Source organism: Rutidosis leptorrhynchoides, chromosome 6 (assembly GCF_046630445.1).
Source record: "Rutidosis leptorrhynchoides isolate AG116_Rl617_1_P2 chromosome 6, CSIRO_AGI_Rlap_v1, whole genome shotgun sequence".
NCBI lineage: Eukaryota > Viridiplantae > Streptophyta > Magnoliopsida > Asterales > Asteraceae > Rutidosis > Rutidosis leptorrhynchoides.
In genome coordinates, this window is record NC_092338.1 from 87699565 (window position 1) to 87717068 (window position 17504).

Sequence of the window (17504 nt, forward strand, 5' to 3'; positions counted from 1 at the left end):
ATGAATCAATTCCATCATTAAAAGGAAGTAAAGTCTTCCGAAAAAGACACGCGCTTCTTGATTTAGGTCATGAAGTTGTCGTCCAGACCAGCTGTAGGTTGACGAAAAATCTAGAAAAGTCATCACTAAAATCAGCAGGAAATCCACGGACCTCAGCATTAAACAGGGTCGCCAAGTGGTCAGATTTATCCTAACCATGAGAAGGATTTATCTCGTACAATGGGGGGGCACCATGCAAATTAGCTGGACAAGACTAATGAATCAGATCCCCAGAAAGGATAATCTCCTTAAAGATTAAAAATTAGCTTTTAAGACTGATATCACTCAATCCTTGAGATTGACCTTAAAGATTGAGAATTACAAACTCATGGAATTCAATGATATCTAAACTCGAGCTTGAACGAGAAAATATTTTGATCAAAATTATAAACCGATTTGTTTTCTGAAAACCTATTTTCAATGCGTTCATTACCATTGAACGTAAAATCCTAGGAATTCACCTGGAATTCATTAGGTCACCTGAACTAAATCGGGTGTCAACCGTAAGAACGGTGGTTGCATAGTGGTCAAAGACAGGACCTTGTGCCATACCGAAAAATCATAAGGGTGAACTTTACTATTGCTCCTACCAAGGATAGTAATTGCGTCCGACACGTTATAGACCATAATTAAAAGCATGTCAGGGGACATTGCCTTAACAGTTGCTTGTTCAACGCTTTCCTTTACAACCGGACGGTAGTTTACCGAAAGGTAATATATGGGACAATTAAACTGGACGTGTTGCTTTCCAAATACAAGGTTAGCAAGTGGGTGACACAAAACCGCAAGTTTTGAGCTAAAATTTTCAAATCTGAAACCCACCAAACCCACAAAAATATTTTGCAAACACCGGTAAAGGGTTATTCCGGAAAACTTATCTAGGGTAAAAACTAGATTTAATTTTCAAAAGATCAAATGTTTTCATAAAGATCCAATTTCCTTAATGGATCTAAATTTTTATAGTCATGTGGGACTGTAAACCATATCGTTACTACCATTGTTTATACCGCCGTATAGAAATCACTGATGTACAAAGTGTGAAGAATAAAGAAGTGATTCTAGTATTTCAAGACAATATTGCTTGAGGACAAGCAACGCTCAAGTGTGGGAATATTTGATAATGCTAAAAACGAACATATATTTCATAGCATTATTCCTCAAGAAAGACAAGCTTTTAGTTGCAATTGTTCTATTTACAGGTGATATTCGTTTAAATAATAAAAGGTGAAGACAAAAGACAGATTCGACGAATTGAAGACGCAAACGACCAAAAAGCTCAAAAGTACAAAAGACAATCAAAAAGGTTCCAATTATTGATAAGAAACGTCTCGAAATTACAAGAGTACAAGATTCAAAACGCAAAGTACAAGATATTAAATTGTACGCAAGGACGTTCGAAAATCCGGAACCGGGACCAGAGTCAACTCTTAACGCTCGACGCAACGGACTAAAAATTACAAGTTAACTATGTATATAAATATAATATAATATATAATTAATTATATTAATTATATATATATATTATATTTATAAATAAAAACCGTCGGCAGAGAAAGACTCCAAGGGACTGAGCTGTAATTTCATTCTCCGCGAGTCGCGGAGTTTGAAGGCCAAAATGGCCGCGAGTCGCGGAGCCCCCAGTTTTGAAACTCCCTATAAAGCAAACCGAAATCTGATCATTTTCATCATCTTTTTCTTCTTCTCATCATACGTAAATTATATATATATATTTATAATTTATATTTTAATTTTAATTATAATTCTAATAATAAGGGTATGTTAGCGAATATTGTAAGGGTGTAAGTCGAAATTCTGTCCGTGTAACGCTACGCTATTTTTAATCATTGTAAGTTATGTTCAACCTTTTTACATTAATGTCTCATAGCTAAGTTATTATTATGCTTATTTAAAGCGAAGTAATCATGATGTTGGGCTAATTACTAAAATTGGGCAATTGGGCTTTGTACCATAATTGGGGTTTGGACAAAAGAACGACACTTGTGGAAATTAGACTATGGGCTATTAATGGGCTTTATATTTGTTTAACTAAATGATAGTTTGTTAATGTTAATATAAAGATTTACAATTGGGCGTCCCTATAAATTACCATATACACTCAATCGGACACGATGGGCGGGGTATTTATATGTACGAATAATCGTTCATTTAACCGGACACGGGAATGGATTAATAGCCACTAGAATAATTAAAACAGGGGTGAAATTACATTCAAGGGTAATTGGTGTAATTGTTAACAAAGTAGTAAAACCTTGGTTTACACGCAGTCGATAACCTGGTGTATTCATTAAACAAAGTATTAAAACCTTGTTACAATTCGAATCCCCAATTAGTTGGAATATTTAACTTCGGGTATAAGAATAATTTGATGAGGACACTCGCACTTTATATTTATGACTGATGGACTGTTATGGACAAAAACCAGACGGACATATTAAATAATCCAGGACAAAGGACAATTAACCCATGGGCATAAAACTAAAATCAACACGTCGAACATCATGATTACGGAAGTTTAAATAAGCATAATTCTTTTATTTCATATTTAATTTCCTTTATTTTATATTTAATTGCACTTCTAATTATCGCACTTTTATTTATTGTTATTTAATCGCACTTTTAATTATCGTACTTTTTAATTATCGCAATTTTATTTTATCGCACTTTTATTATTCGCAATTTCATTATCGTTATTTACTTTACGCTTTAAATTAAGTCTTTTATTTATTTAATATTTTACATTAGGTTTTAACTGCGACTAAAGTTTTAAAATCGACAAACCGGTCATTAAACGGTAAAAACCCCCCTTTATAATAAAATTACTTAGATATATGTTTGTATTTTTATAAAAGTAAATTAATATAGCGTTAAGCTTTGTTTAAAGATTTCCCTGTGGAACGAACCGGACTTACTAAAAACTACACTACTTTACGATTAGGTACACTGCCTATAAGTGTTGTAGCAAGGTTTAAGTATATCCATTCTATAAATAAATAAATATCTTGTGTAAAATTGTATCGTATTTAATAGTATTTCGCACTAAAAATAATACTATTTTGTATACACCCCCTACGACATCAGGTGGGATGCTAAAATCCAAGTTTATAGCGAAGAACAATGCATGGATTTTACTTGGGACGAGTTCAAAACGAAGTTCTTCCAAGAGTACCGAACTTCGGCCAATCTTACTAGGCTTAAGGACGAGTTGCGTTCCTTGAGGCAAGGGTCAATGAATTTGAATACTCTTAAATCCGTTTACTTGTCAAAAACTCAACTTTGCCCGGAGTATGTCGGGAATGATAAGATGTTGAAGGAAGACTTTTACCGAATCTTGAATGAAAATTATCAAGAAAAGATTAGTGTGAACGTGGTGAAGATTTTTGATGAGTTGTTTGATATGGCCAAAGGTTTCGAGTCGCTCATCTTGAGAAAGAGTGGCTTTACCTTCTGCAAAAAGAAGTTTGAAGCTACTAGTCATTCGAACTTTTCTAACAAGAAGCACAAGAAGGGCTCCGAGAGTGTTGGTAGTGTTAAGAAGGGTGCTTCCAGTGATTTTACTTATGCTTGCTACAATTGTGGGCAAAGGGGGCATATGGCTCGTGAGTGCCCGAAACAATCAACCACAACCAAGCTCACTTGTTTTAATTGTGGTAAAGAAGGGCATAAGAGGCCGGAGTGTCCCGACTTGCGGGGTGATCATGTTAAGAGGTTAGAGAAGGCGGCGGGCACGGCTAAGGGGCGGAATTATTTGATGACCAATGATGAGGCCAGGCATTCCAATGAAGTTGTCTCAGGTACTTTCATGGTTAACTCTAATCCGGCAAAGATATTATTTGATAGCGGTGCTAATTTGTCTTTTGTATCGCCTCAATTTGTGTCTAAGATTAACAAACCACTAGCTAAGTTAAGTCATCCGGTAGAAGTTGAAATAGCGGATGGTAAGACGGTGCTAGGGGTTGATGTGTGTAAACATTGTAAGGTTGTGTTTGGTACCGAAACATTTAAAATCGATCTCATTCCGATGACTTTGGGTGAGTTTGATATTGTTGTTGGCATGGATTGGCTCGATCGTTATAGAGCGATATTGCATGCCATGATAAGTTCATTCATGTGAGAACCCCAAATGGGGGAGAGTTGATTATTCATGGTGATAAACGAAGAAGACTCGTACCATTATGCACTTATGCACGGGCATGACGTTTTCTCAAGAGTGGTGGTGTATGTTATCTCGCTCATGTAGTTGATACTCGTGATGAGCCACCACCCATTCATAAAATTCTGGTGGTTAATGAGTTTGAAGACGTTTTTCCGGATGAGTTACCGGGTGTTCCGGCGGAAAGACAAGTAGAATTTCCCATTGAGTTGGTTCCGGGAGCTACTCCCATTGCTTAAACTCCTTATCGTTTAGCGTCGACGGAAATGCAAGAATTGTTAAATCAAACCCAAGAGTTGCTTGAAAAGGGTTTCATTCGACCGAGCTCCTCGCCATGGGGTGCTCCGGTCTTGTTTGTGAAAAAGAAAGATGGAAGTATGCGGATGTGCATCGATTATCGGGAGTTGAACAAAGTGACGATCAAGAATTGCTATCCATTACCTAGGATTGAAGATTTGTTTGACCAACTCCAAGGTGCAACGTATTTTTCTAAGATTGACTTACGGTCCGGCTATCATCAAGTGCGGTCCGTGAGGAAGACATAGAGAAAACGGCTTTTCGAACGCGTTATGGGCATTTTGAGTTTGTAGTTATGCCTTTTGGTCTTACGAATGCACCGGCGGCATTCATGGATCTTATGAACTGAGTGTGCCAACCTATGTTGGATAAGTCGGTAATTGTGTTCATCGACGACATACTTGTTTATTCTAAGAGTATGAAGGAACATGAGCACCATTTGCGTGAAGTGTTGAAGACATTGCAGAAGGAGAAGTTGTATGCAAAATTCTCCAAATGTGAATTTTAGCTAAGGGAAGTTCAATTCCTTGGCCATATTGTGAATCAAGAAGGAATTCAAGTAGACCCGGGGAAGATAGAAACGGTGAAGAGTTGGGGACAACCGACTACGCCTATGGAAATCCGAAGCTTTCTCGGATTGGCCGGTTATTATCGTCGGTTCATCCAAGACTTTTCTAAGATTGCTTCTCCTTTGACCAAATTGACGAGGAAGAACGTAAGGTTCAATTGGGAGAACGAGCAAGAAATCGCTTTTCAATTGTTAAAAGAGAAATTGTGTCAAGCTCCGGTGTTAGTGTTGCCGGAAGGGGTAGAAGACATGACGGTTTATTGTGATGCTTCTTTAAATGGGCTCGGGTGTGTTTTGATGCAAAGAGGTAAAGTCATCGCTTACGCCTCTCGGCAATTAAAGGAACACGAAAAGAGATACCCGACTCACGATCTTGAATTGGCGGCAGTGGTTCATGCGTTGAAAATTTGGCGCCACTACTTGTATGGTGTCAAGTGTACAATTTATTCGGACCATAAAAGTTTGAAACATCTCTTTACTCAACGAGATTTGAATTATCTTCAACGTAGGTGGATGGATGTGGTAAATGATTATGATTGTGATATACTTTACCATCCGGGAAAGGCGAACGTGGTCGCGGATGCGTTGAGTCGAAAGAGTCAACATCCGGCGATACGAGTAGGATCGTTACGCATGATTATTACTAACGATTTCCTTGTAAAGCTTGGTGAGATTCAAATAGAAGCGTATGTTCACAACAAGCATGAAGAGCGAATTGTGGGGCAAACGGAGTTCATTACTATGGGCTCGCATGGTTTGTTGTCGTTTCAAGGAAGAGTGTGGGTACCTAAGATGGGTGGTAACCGACAAGTGCTACTAGATGAAGCACATAAGTCAAAGTATTCCATTCATCCGGGTGCAACAAAGATGTACTATGACTTGAAGAAAGATTATTGGTGGCCCGGTATGAAAAGTGATGTGGTTAAGTATATTGAACAATGCGTCACGTGTTTGCAAGTTAAAGCTGAACACCAAAAGCCGTACGGTAAGTTACAACCCTTGGAAGTCACGAAATGGAAATGGGAGCACATTACCATGGACTTCATTACTAAGTTACCGAAGACGGCAAGAACCCAATATGATACGATTTGGGTGATAGTTAATCGATTGATGAAAAGTGCTTTGTTTCTTCCCATTCGGGAAACGATATCATCGGAGACTTTATCCAAGTTGTTTATCAAGGAGGTGATATCGAGACATGGGGTTCCTATATCTATTGTTTCGGATCGAGATACTCGTTTTACGTCCCGGTTTTGGAACAAGTTTCATGAAGATATGGGTACTCAATTGAAAATGAGCACGGCGTATCATCCTCAGACGGACGGTCAAACCGAGCGTACAAACCAAATGTCGGAGGATATGTTAAGGGCGTGTATTATTGATTTTGGTGGAAGTTGGGATGAGCACTTGCCATTGGTAGAATTCTCGTACAATAATAGTTACCACACTGGTATTGGAATGCCACCGTATGAGATGCTTTATGGGCGTAAGTGTCGAACTCCCATTTGTTGGGGAGAAGTGGGTCAACGAGAAATTAGAAGTTCCGATTTGGTTTTGGAGACGATTAGTAAAATTGAGATGATTCGGGCTCGACTTAAAGCGGCGCAAGATCGACAAAAGTCTTATGCCGATAAAGGTAGGAGAACGATTGAGTTTCAAGGAGGTGACATGGTGATGCTTAAGGTTTCTCCATAGAAGGGTGTTATCCGGTTTCGGAAACGAGGAAAGTTAGCTCCTCGGTTTATCGGTCCTTTCAAGGTTTTGGCACGTGTTGGTGAGGTTGCTTATCGACTAGAGTTACCCGAAGAACTTGCGGGAATTCATAACACATTTCATGTTTCCCATCTTCGTAAGTGTCTTGCGGATGACTCGACTTGGGTGCCTTTAGATGAGATTACGTTGAATAACAAGCTAGAGTATGCGGAAGAACCGGTTGCAATCCTTGATGAGAAGGTTAAGATGTTGCAAAACAAGGAAGTTAGAACTTTCAAAGTGCAATGGCGACATCGAAAGGGTTCTGAGTTTACATGGGAATCCGAAGAGTTTGTTTTGGTTTATATCCCGGCTTGTCATGCGGCTTGGATCGCGAGGACGCGCTCCGATTCAAGTGGGGGAGAGTTGTAACATCCCGTTTTTCCCGTACATATCGAAAGGTACATACTTAATCATTTGTACGTTTATAACTCGTTAGCTTACGCGTAAATGTATGAATATATGTATAGATATATATAAATGTATACTTGATAATGTGTGCATAAGCAAGTCTATATGTGGGTTTTGATAGCGTTAAGTCTTGCGAGACTATAGTTGAAGGTTAGGTGAGAATAGGAAGCGGGTTTGGAATGTACGAAATTGAATTAAGTCGAAACTTGTTTAAGATGGTCGAACTGTTCAGATGCAGCCTTAGGCCGCGCCGCGACAAATGGGTCCGCGCCGCGGCATAGCAAGCAAACCTGAATCAGAAAGTGAGTTAAGGAGGGTTGATTTTCCCGTTGTATGTCGCGCCGCGACGAATTAAGCCGCGCCGCGGCAATACTGCTGGACAGACTCCGGTTTTAGCTCAAATTAAATGACTTTAAGGGGCAAATTGGTAATTTGGCGTATAAATCTGATGGGAGCATTAAATCCCAGCCACTTATCCATTTCATTTAATTTCTTTTCCCTTTTCTTTCTATTTTCTCTCCCAAAACTTAAAACCCAATTGAATTTAAGGTGAGATTTGAGAGTGAAGGATTGAGGGTTGATCTTTGGAGCAAGAATTAAAGTTGTTCCTCTTGTCTCTAGCTACCCGTGGATAGTCTCGGTAAGTTCTAACTCTAAGTTTTGAGTTTTAATTGGTTAATGGCTAGGGTTTTGGTTACTAGAGACTTGTATGACCCATTTGGGGGTAAAATGGGTGAATTTGGGTTATGTTGTTGTAATGAAACCCTACTAGCCACAATCTAGGGTTTTGGTCTTGTGATTTGAGGTTGTAAGTGTCAAATGGTGGTGTTAGTCACTAATACACTTTTAGATTAATGAAAGAAGTGTTAATGGGTGAGTTTGACTTGATTGTGAGTCTAAGTAATTAAAATGGGTCAAAAATGTACTAGTTGACCTAATTGGGTGAAATGGGTATGAAATGCCATAAGTTGTGTTAGTTGAAGTTAGTAGACTTTAATTCACTAGCTTTAGTGATTAAAGTCGGGTCTTGGCCATTTAAGGGCGGTTTTGGTGTGGTTGAGTCATTTAATGCGAATCGGGTCATTAAATGCTCAAGTATGTGTAATGTGGTTAATTCCACTAGTTGTGTAATTGAATGTGTACTTATGTATTAGGTACGTTGCCTTGAAGTTTCGGAAGTGCATAATCATCACCGAAGTGTTAAGGTGAGTGGAATAATTATATGCGTGCATATATGATGTATTTATTTGTGTAGTTGAGTTGTGAAGTGTCGACGTGTTAAGACACCACTCCTCACGTGGCGAGTGAAGTGTCGATGTGTTAAGACACCACTCGGGAGTGAAGTATCGATGTGTTAAGATGCCACTCCGAGAGATGTAACGAGTGAAGTGTCGATGTGCTAAGACACCACTCGGGGTGAAGTGTCGAAGTGTTAAGGTACCACCCGGGGTGAAGTATCGACGTGTTAAGATGCCACCCGTGGGGTTAGTGTACGAAGTGTTAAGTGCACTAATGGTTGTTATGAACTCCGACGGTCTTTAAACACCGTTCCCTCGTTCGTTTGGTTAACCATGGTTGTGTGTGTGGATTGTAGCATATTATATTGTTTAAACTATATGCTATTGTTATGCTAGCTCGTATGGTGGAAGGTTTAGTGTTATACTTGTGATGGTATGATTACTTATAATGCTAGCATGTATGCGGTAAATGCGTAAGTGATTGCAAGTAAGTAGGTTGTATATGTAAACGTATAATTGTTGCACTCACTAAGCATTAGCTTACCCCTCTCGTTGTTTATCTTTTTAGATGCAGGCGTGGACAAGGGCAAGGAGGTTGTTGGGCACTAGGTGTCCCTTGATGATGTTATGTTGGAGCTTTTGGAAGTTGGCCTACGTTTTGGGTAGTTTAGTCCCAAACATGCTCGAAGGGTCGTTTGGATTATAAACTATCATTTGTAGTTAGTCAAACTTGTATCACATTCGTTAACGGCCTTGGTGCCTTTTGTAAAACGTTTAAATTGTTGTATGTTTAAATGGAACTTGTGATTTGGTTTACACGTTTAATTGGCGCGTAAATGTGTATTATTTAAAAAAAAAAAAATTTATCGTATGGAATACGGGTTGGGTTGTTTCAAAAATATCTAGCGGATCGGATATGGATGATAATTTATCATCCATGGATATATCCGGTACCACCCGAAATACATCAATACATACATATATATGTACTAAAATACATGCATATGCATCTACATATCGATATACATATACATATAATCAACAAAATTGTAAACTACTAACGAAAATAAGGGTTATAAAACTAATAATTATAATACTGTTAATAATAATGTTAAACGTTACACATTTAATTATATTAGTTTGAACATATATTCACCTATATTGTAACGTCTTCTATTCAATTAAGGTCCCGTTCGACGAATATTACAATAAAAACATGTGTAATAATCTAAAAACATAAAGATTATGCATTTACATGTGTTATAATCAAAATTTATTGTGAAAATTGTCGTTAGATTAACATTTAATTTAATATCCAACGGATATCCATTAACTCGCTTAATCCAACGGATATGGATATGGATGGATGAACTGAGATTAAACGGATATGGATATGGATGGAAAAAAATTAAATGGATATGGATGTGGATATGGCATCATCCGATCCATATCCGATCCATTGCCATTTCTAGCTGGGAGTGCGTGATTTTTCCTTACGATTTGAGATGCCAGGTTGGAATTTGTGATGGTTAATTAGTGTTAATTAGGATTAATTAACAATAATCTACATCAGCAGATAGGTTTAAGGAGTAATGCTGGAGTGCCACATTGGATTTATCTTAGCAATTTATAAATATGTATGTATAGATAGATAGATTAGTTGATTAACCGAATAATACATATATTTTTTTGGGGACATCACTTCTATAATTTACCAATTAAATATATCTACCATTTTCGTTAGACCCAATCAGTCTCAAATAAACACAAAACTTATCAAATAAACAGGGTCTAATATGGAACAATATATACTTTAAAAGGAGTTTTCTAGCAACATCATGATTAATGTGTATAAAAATGTTATACATAAGGATTATGTGAAAATTTTAGACAAAATTTCATTTCCCTCACTTTACATCAACTTTGACTTCATGTCCTTTTTTTTGTGTGTGCATTTTTCGTCCCTAATGTATCAGAAATCTACATCCCTCGTCCTTCCGTCTATTTTCTGTCTATTTTGCCGTTACCCTCCTATCACGTGCAGAGCATGTGGGGGTAAAAAGGTCATTGAACTACAGGATGATGAGGAACGTAATTATGTCTTCTTCTTCAATATTCAATTTAGTCCCAAAAGCATAAATCATAAACACTAATAAAATCAAATTCATTCCTCTTCTTCCTCTTCTTCCATAAAACTTAACACATTTTGACCATAAATTATGAATGTACATCTAACACACAAAAATTATATAATCAAATTAAAGAATCTTTGCTACCAAATCTAAATTCAAAAACATTTTACAGATCTTAGTTCTCACTTCATCATTATCTTCACCTTTACCGTCACCGCCACTACCACAGCTCCCATTCGTACCAGATTCATTATTGCCAGATTCATCATCATCATAGACCACAACTAGAGTTTCTTTTCTTTTTCTTCTCCTCCTTTCTTTTATGTGAAACTTGAAGAAAATCCCCAAATTCTAGGGTTTTAAAAACATAACCAAAAATATAGCTTATGCGCTTTTAAATCTGCGGTTTTCACCCAAACGCCTGCTTGCAAATCGGACAGTCGTTTGCAGGTATATATATCACACTCAATTTTTCAGTGTTTGCAAATCGGACTTTCTCTACTTTTCTGGGTGGAGAAATGACTTGTTTTTATTCTCGGATAAGGGAAGGATTGTCTACATCTCACCTCCCCCATACACCACTCAAGTGGTATTGGGTACTGTTGTTGTTGTGTTGTTGTACTCAATTTTTCAGTGTTTGCTAATTTCATACAAAAATTCATGGGGTTTGGTTTTATAATTAACTAACACAGTACTCCGTATATGTTATGCCTGGGGATTTCAAGACGCAACAAATAAAATTGAATCAAAATTGAATAAACGGTGCAGATGGATCTAAATTGAATCTTGATTTTGGATTAAAATTTTAATTGTAAATTGATGATCTAAATCATAGTCCATTTGCTGAAGGATGCATATATTTTGAATACCAAATTATAAATCTTTTTGTTCGTTTTTGTAGCAATGTTTAACATTTTGAATTGTTTGGTTATAATTTAGATCTGATGGTATTTCACGGATTCATGGGAACAGTTTCGAATAAATGGTTGCACTTCAGCACTTGATGTCATTGATGGATCAAACTCTGACCCCATTAAACTTCAGGTAGTCCAAATATTATAAGTGCTGCTACTTTGAACAATGAATGAATCATCTCGGAGGCAAAAATTGGGTAGTACCCATTTGCTAGAATTTTTGAATGTTAAATGTTGATTTGTTGATTTTATAAAAGTATAAAACTAAGTTTTTAATTTGGAAATGAAATGAAATGAAATGAAATGAAATGATGTGGGTGTGGGTGTGGGTGAAAAGATAAGTTAAATAATAAAGAAAATAAAGAAAATAAAAAGACCAAATTAACCTCACATGTTTTGCACATGACTGAACGAACGGTTGAAATTGACGGAATCTAGACGGGAGGACGAGGTATGTAGAATTGTGATACATTAGGGACGAGGAATGCAAAAAAAAGAAAAAATATATGGAGTCAAATTTGATGTAAAGTTCAGGGACGATGAATGAAATTTTGTCAAAATTTTATAATAATGATAATTATGACGTTAACAACATCTCTAAGGGCCGTGTTAACACCCAATTAAAAAAAGAATAAAGCTTGCTATATAGAATTAATAGGGTAAGTTAATATTAATGGGCCATGAGTGGAATGTTATTGGGCTAAAGTCATATTTGTGTAAATATGGGCCTACTTTACTTTAAACAATTTGCACTTTAACGGCTACCAGAAATTGATGCTTCTGGTACGCCATTCCCGTGATCGGAATGAAAACAGAGCAGTATCCTCCGCAGCAAATATGGAGAATCCATCTTCAAGCAAAATCAAAGAACATCAATTTCGAATTCAAAGCAACCAAATATTTTCCCACTTATTTTAATTTATTAGATTTTTCATTTCTTCTTAAGATTTCGAGTCTACTTATTCGAGTGAACTCCGTTAAAATTGTTCAGCCAACCAGAAGATCTTCAATTAGATCTAAAATTAATAGTTTCATTGAAAGATTTTGGAGCGTACAGACTAAGAGGAATTGTGTTTCTGCTCACAACTGTTGTAAATCGAAATGGCTCTCTTGCGAGGTATGTGGTATAAATTTAGTTACTTTTAATAATTAATTAATTAATTATATTAATTCTACAAAAGAAAGCAGATAAGTGTTTTTGAATTTTTGATGAAAAAAAGAGTTTATGCTGATCTGCTTTTATTAGGGTGAAATTAGCATAGAATGCTTCTTTATAGTTCTTGCATAAACCCTACATTCTCATTTCCTAATATTCGTTTGAATATATGTATTATTTATATATCTGTTTATTTTAGAAGTAAATAAGCTCTTTAAGTAAACATATTGGTAGCAGCATAAGCCAATAAGTAGAGGCAAACCTAAAGGGGGCAGTTGCCCCTCTAAAGAACCTTCAAATTATGTAAGAGAAAGTTCATACTCAAAATTTTGCCCTCTCAAAAGTATAGAAGAATGAAAGAAAGAAAATTTTGTCTCCCCAATAATAATATTGGTATACCCACACCTTGTGTGTGGGGCTTGGGTTTAGGTTATGGGTTCGAGCCAGGGGCGGATTTATTTTAGGCCCAGTGGTTGCATGGGACACCACTGGAATACGCGATGCAGTGGAATTTTTTTTTGGTTTTTAACTAGTGACACCACTGGATAGTGTACATTTTTTTTAAGCGACACCACTGAAACAAGACATCTAGTAGAAATTTTTTTGGGGTTTTAACCTGTGACTACCAATCCTAGATTTGCCACTGGCATATGATCGCAAAGGTAGTTAAGTTCCCTCTGGGCCTTTCAAAAAATAAATAAAAATAATATCGTACATTTTCCGATATTGATAATCGCTTTAGTATAACCAATCATAAACACCCAAATAATCAATCCTAACAAGAGAACATAGTTTGTCTAAAACCAAAGGAATTAAAAACACATGTGTACTAAAGAAGAAAAAAAAGTTACCGTTGTAGGCTACTTTGAAGTCTAAAATCTGATGTTAGTTTTTGATCATATTATAGGGGCCGATTTGTGGTAGCACTGTGGTGATTGGGAATCTTGCTCTTTTGATTCAGTCGATATATGCGAAGGATGTAAACGGGGTCATTGTACATTGTTTGAGCATATTAGTATTTATCCTTGTGCAGTTGAAGATATTTGTAGGGACATTAAAGAAGAAGTTGCTGTTAATTTTGATTTTATTAATGGTTGGATATCGTATTTGGTGGCTTGTGGTGAACTATTTGAGTTATGACATAAGCACATTTGCTTCGAGATACATTTGGAAGGCTTGGAATTGGGTTATTTATCATGGGGTGTTACCTGCACTTTCACAGGTAATTTAGATTTATTTGAATAACCGAAATCCATTTGATGCCAATGGACATGATTCTAGTTAGTTGATTTGCATATGATGTTGCAAGATAACTTGTTTCCTTTTACTAATTTTAGCTTACAATGCATGGTTTCTCTGGAAATAGAGCATGCTTTTGTTCTTTAAATTTAATTTAATTAATCTATGAGATGTTTGAGTTTGAGTTAACAGCTGGAGTTTTTGAAAATTCTTTAGTTTTTCATGAATTGAAATGGATATCAAGACCGACATATTGATTTTATCGGGTTTGTTACAAGCTCTTTGTGTGTTCTAGTATCACAAAGAAGCACAGGGAAGGAAATGTTCAGAGTTTAAAATAGTCTGGTCACTATGACTCGTTTACATTAAATAGTCAGAGTAATCCTATGATGACTTGTACTTTATGTATCAAATGCTGTACCTTGTGCTTGACCATTTTGACACTCGATAGATAGTGTAGATTAGAAAAATCTTAGAGTTTTTCCAGGATTGCATTTTCTTATCGTTTATGCATACTCTACATTCGAAGGGCACGAAACCTTATTTTAGTCTGCAAAGACAGCTCGAGGTCACATAACAGTAATGTTTCGTTGCTCATTTCCATTGCTTCTGTCAGTTTTTAGTTGTCAGAGACAACTTTAAAAGGCTAAAAATAACACACATGGCTGGTGTGTTCTGTAACTGTTTTTCATATCGTACCATGCTTGATTCTTGGTTCATATCAAGAGTTTTTGTTTTCGTAATATTATGTTTACGGTCTACTGAATTTGACTAATTTTCCTTGTTTATTGAGTCACTTGTCATCCTTTGTTTGTCATATTAAGAATTTATTGATTACTGATTTTTCATAACATATATTTTATTTAATTAGTTGTCTTAAGCCAAATATTTCAAGTCTTAGGTAAAGCACCCCACTAAGTTTTGAGGCTTGGTTAGATGTCACTTTCGAAAGGTACAAAGAGTATCAACTCCTGAAAAATAAACATAAACTTGTATACTATGTTTCTAATTCTATCATGTACAGGTAAACATTCGCAATTACTTAATAGATTAGTTGTGCTAAAGTATTTGAATCAAAGAATATAAGAAAAATAATTCCATGAGTTCAAATACCCATAGTTCATTTTTCTTTTTCTTTTTGCTTATTTATGTCATCCCTTTACAGGTGGTCAATATTTGACTACTTTAAAAGGTTTATAGTTACATGTAAGCATATAGATATAGACAGGGTAGCATCAAGTTAATAATGAAAAGTTGAAAAACTGTAATTCATGAAGATTTGGTAAAATGGGTGGGTTGGGTTGGGTTCAACATTCGGGTCAACATCCGTATAAGTCTGATTATTTACAATCAGACAAAAAAAGTTTGGAACAAAAGGTTCCAAGTGGATTTGGTAATACAACTCCATCTAACATTTAATTTAATTAGTAATAATTAGGTAAGCAGAACTTAACCTCAATCTTGTTCACATCCTTTTTCTTAAATACAAAACATACATCAGTATGTTCATCTAATCTAACTAGATTACCCAATCATGGTGCGTGTTCTAACTGAGCGAGTTGCATACTCATCGAGTGGGAACAACACGAACGATTCTTCCCACACCAAAGAAACTGGTTTTGATACAAACACACTAGTAGTACTAGCAGCCTTGTTATTCACACTTATAGGTGCACTAGCACTAAACTCGATTATCCATTATGCTTTGAAGCGTAGACGTGCGTTATTAGATGCCGAGGTGGATATGGCTGATGGTCTTGAGAAACGTACCATACGCAAAATCCCGATCGATGTTTTCAAGTTAACGACAGACGTTTTGGTGACCGAATGCTCGATTTGTCTAGGAGATTTTAAAGACGGAGAAAAGGTAAGAGTGTTGCCTGGTTGTAACCATGAGTTTCATGTCAAGTGTGTAGATAAGTGGTTGGTTGACCATATGTCATGCCCAAATTGTAGGCATTTGGTGGCACTGCCCCCTGTTTAGCAACAGGTTTTGACCATTGCGGTTGACTTTTTTTATGGTTGTATGAGTAAACAGTCAATCAGGTTCATGTTTAGACTGTGATCATAAAATGAGTTTATATAGCAAATGAGTCTTGTGAACCATTTTAGCTTTTTCATTTTGTACATGTGTAGGGATTATTGAAAGTTTTTGAATGGATGGTGATATTTCCACCATTGAATTTGATAAAGTCAGCAAACAATACTTGTCGGATATCATAAGTAAACAAGTATATATACTTGTCGTTCATAGAAAAGTTTAAAATGTGTTGACAACAAAACTGATCGTAATTATTATGTCAATTGAATATTATTATAACCTTTTTCAACCCATCTTATTTACTTCCGTCAAATATCACATAAACTGCTAATTTTTGATAGTGTTTACAATGGTTCTTAAATGAACAAATAAAGTAATACCATCCGGGTTCAGTCAAGTTGACAATGGCAGGGCCTCGTTTTATTATATATCTTGGGTTAGGTTTGCATTTATCGTAACCTTCTTTATCCACTATAGCCACATCTTGAGATCCTGTTTTAAAATTAAAAACCAGTTGATCATTCATCCTAAAGATGTCTTTGGATTGCCAATTATCGTAGAATTTTGGATCATTTGGAACCATCCATCCTTTGTCGTCACCTACTATGTTTACATCTCCCACTGAGCTATGAAATTTCATGCATACAAGAATGGCTGCAAACACAACCATCTTCAAATTAAATGGTGCCATTTGTATGTTTTATGTTTTTCTAAGAGTGGTGTTTACGTTTAAATTGTGGTATTTGACTTATGAAGATAGAACATTGGTTAAATAGTTGGGCTTGAACATAACAAAATTTAATGTTTGATAAAATTTAAATATATGTTACAAGAAATTTTCTTTAACGTAAGATGTTATATAAGATAGTGTAACATAACAGTAATAAATAGTCCGTATAATGTAGGGAGTAATATGTAATATCATCTTACCTTATTACACCGTATATGATAGATGGTAGATAATAGATTTAAGTGTGTTACGAATGAAGAAACTTTACATAAGGACTATATTCAAGAAATTCAATAGGATTATCACATTTCAAATATTTTCCACATTTTTTCCATAAGATTAATCTTTCATAAACGATATGCAACTCTGGGCAACTTTCTAGACATTTAACCTGTTTGACGAAGTTCTATTGTAATTAGTTAATTATAGGAAAAATTATTTGAAAATGCATTGAACTTTCATCAAATTTCTATTGTATGCATTCAAATTTCAAATCTCTTATTGTATGCATTCAACTATTAAAATTTTTCTTTTGTACGTACTTAACCTGGTATAGGAGGTAAAATTTCCAGTCACCAACTAAACAAATTTACATTATTGATCCCTTATATTTGTCAAATATTACATGTTAGTCATTTCTGTTTATTTTTGATGCCATTTATCCCTCATCTTCTTACACTCTTCACCAAACATCAAATCCAAATCAAACCATGACAAACTAAATTAATTTCTACTTTTCAATTTTCTTTTTTTTTTCTCGACACCTTATTATTAACCAACATTAGTAATCTTATTTGGGGTTAATAGAATATGTCA

General features: G+C 35.8%; 2 protein-coding genes across 2 annotated transcripts; one reads left to right on the forward strand and one right to left on the reverse strand.

Annotated features, from left to right (window-relative positions):
- Window positions 1-15451: 15451 nt before the first annotated feature.
- LOC139853853 (RING-H2 finger protein ATL72-like) lies at window positions 15452-15901 on the forward strand. Its single transcript, XM_071843196.1, has one exon. The coding sequence runs from the start codon at window positions 15452-15454 to the stop codon at window positions 15899-15901; it is 450 nt and encodes a 149-aa protein (XP_071699297.1).
- Window positions 15902-16253: 352 nt separating this feature from the next.
- On the reverse strand, window positions 16254-16649 carry LOC139853854 (umecyanin-like). The gene has a single exon (XM_071843197.1). The coding sequence runs from the start codon at window positions 16647-16649 to the stop codon at window positions 16254-16256; it is 396 nt and encodes a 131-aa protein (XP_071699298.1).
- Window positions 16650-17504: the final 855 nt, after the last annotated feature.

Excerpts from the sequence above, each read along its gene's own strand:
- LOC139853854 (XM_071843197.1), bottom strand. The coding sequence starts at position 16,649 with ATGGCACCATTTAATTTGAAGATGGTTGTGTTTGCAGCCATTCTTGTA.
- LOC139853853 (XM_071843196.1), top strand. The coding sequence starts at position 15,452 with ATGGTGCGTGTTCTAACTGAGCGAGTTGCATACTCATCGAGTGGGAAC.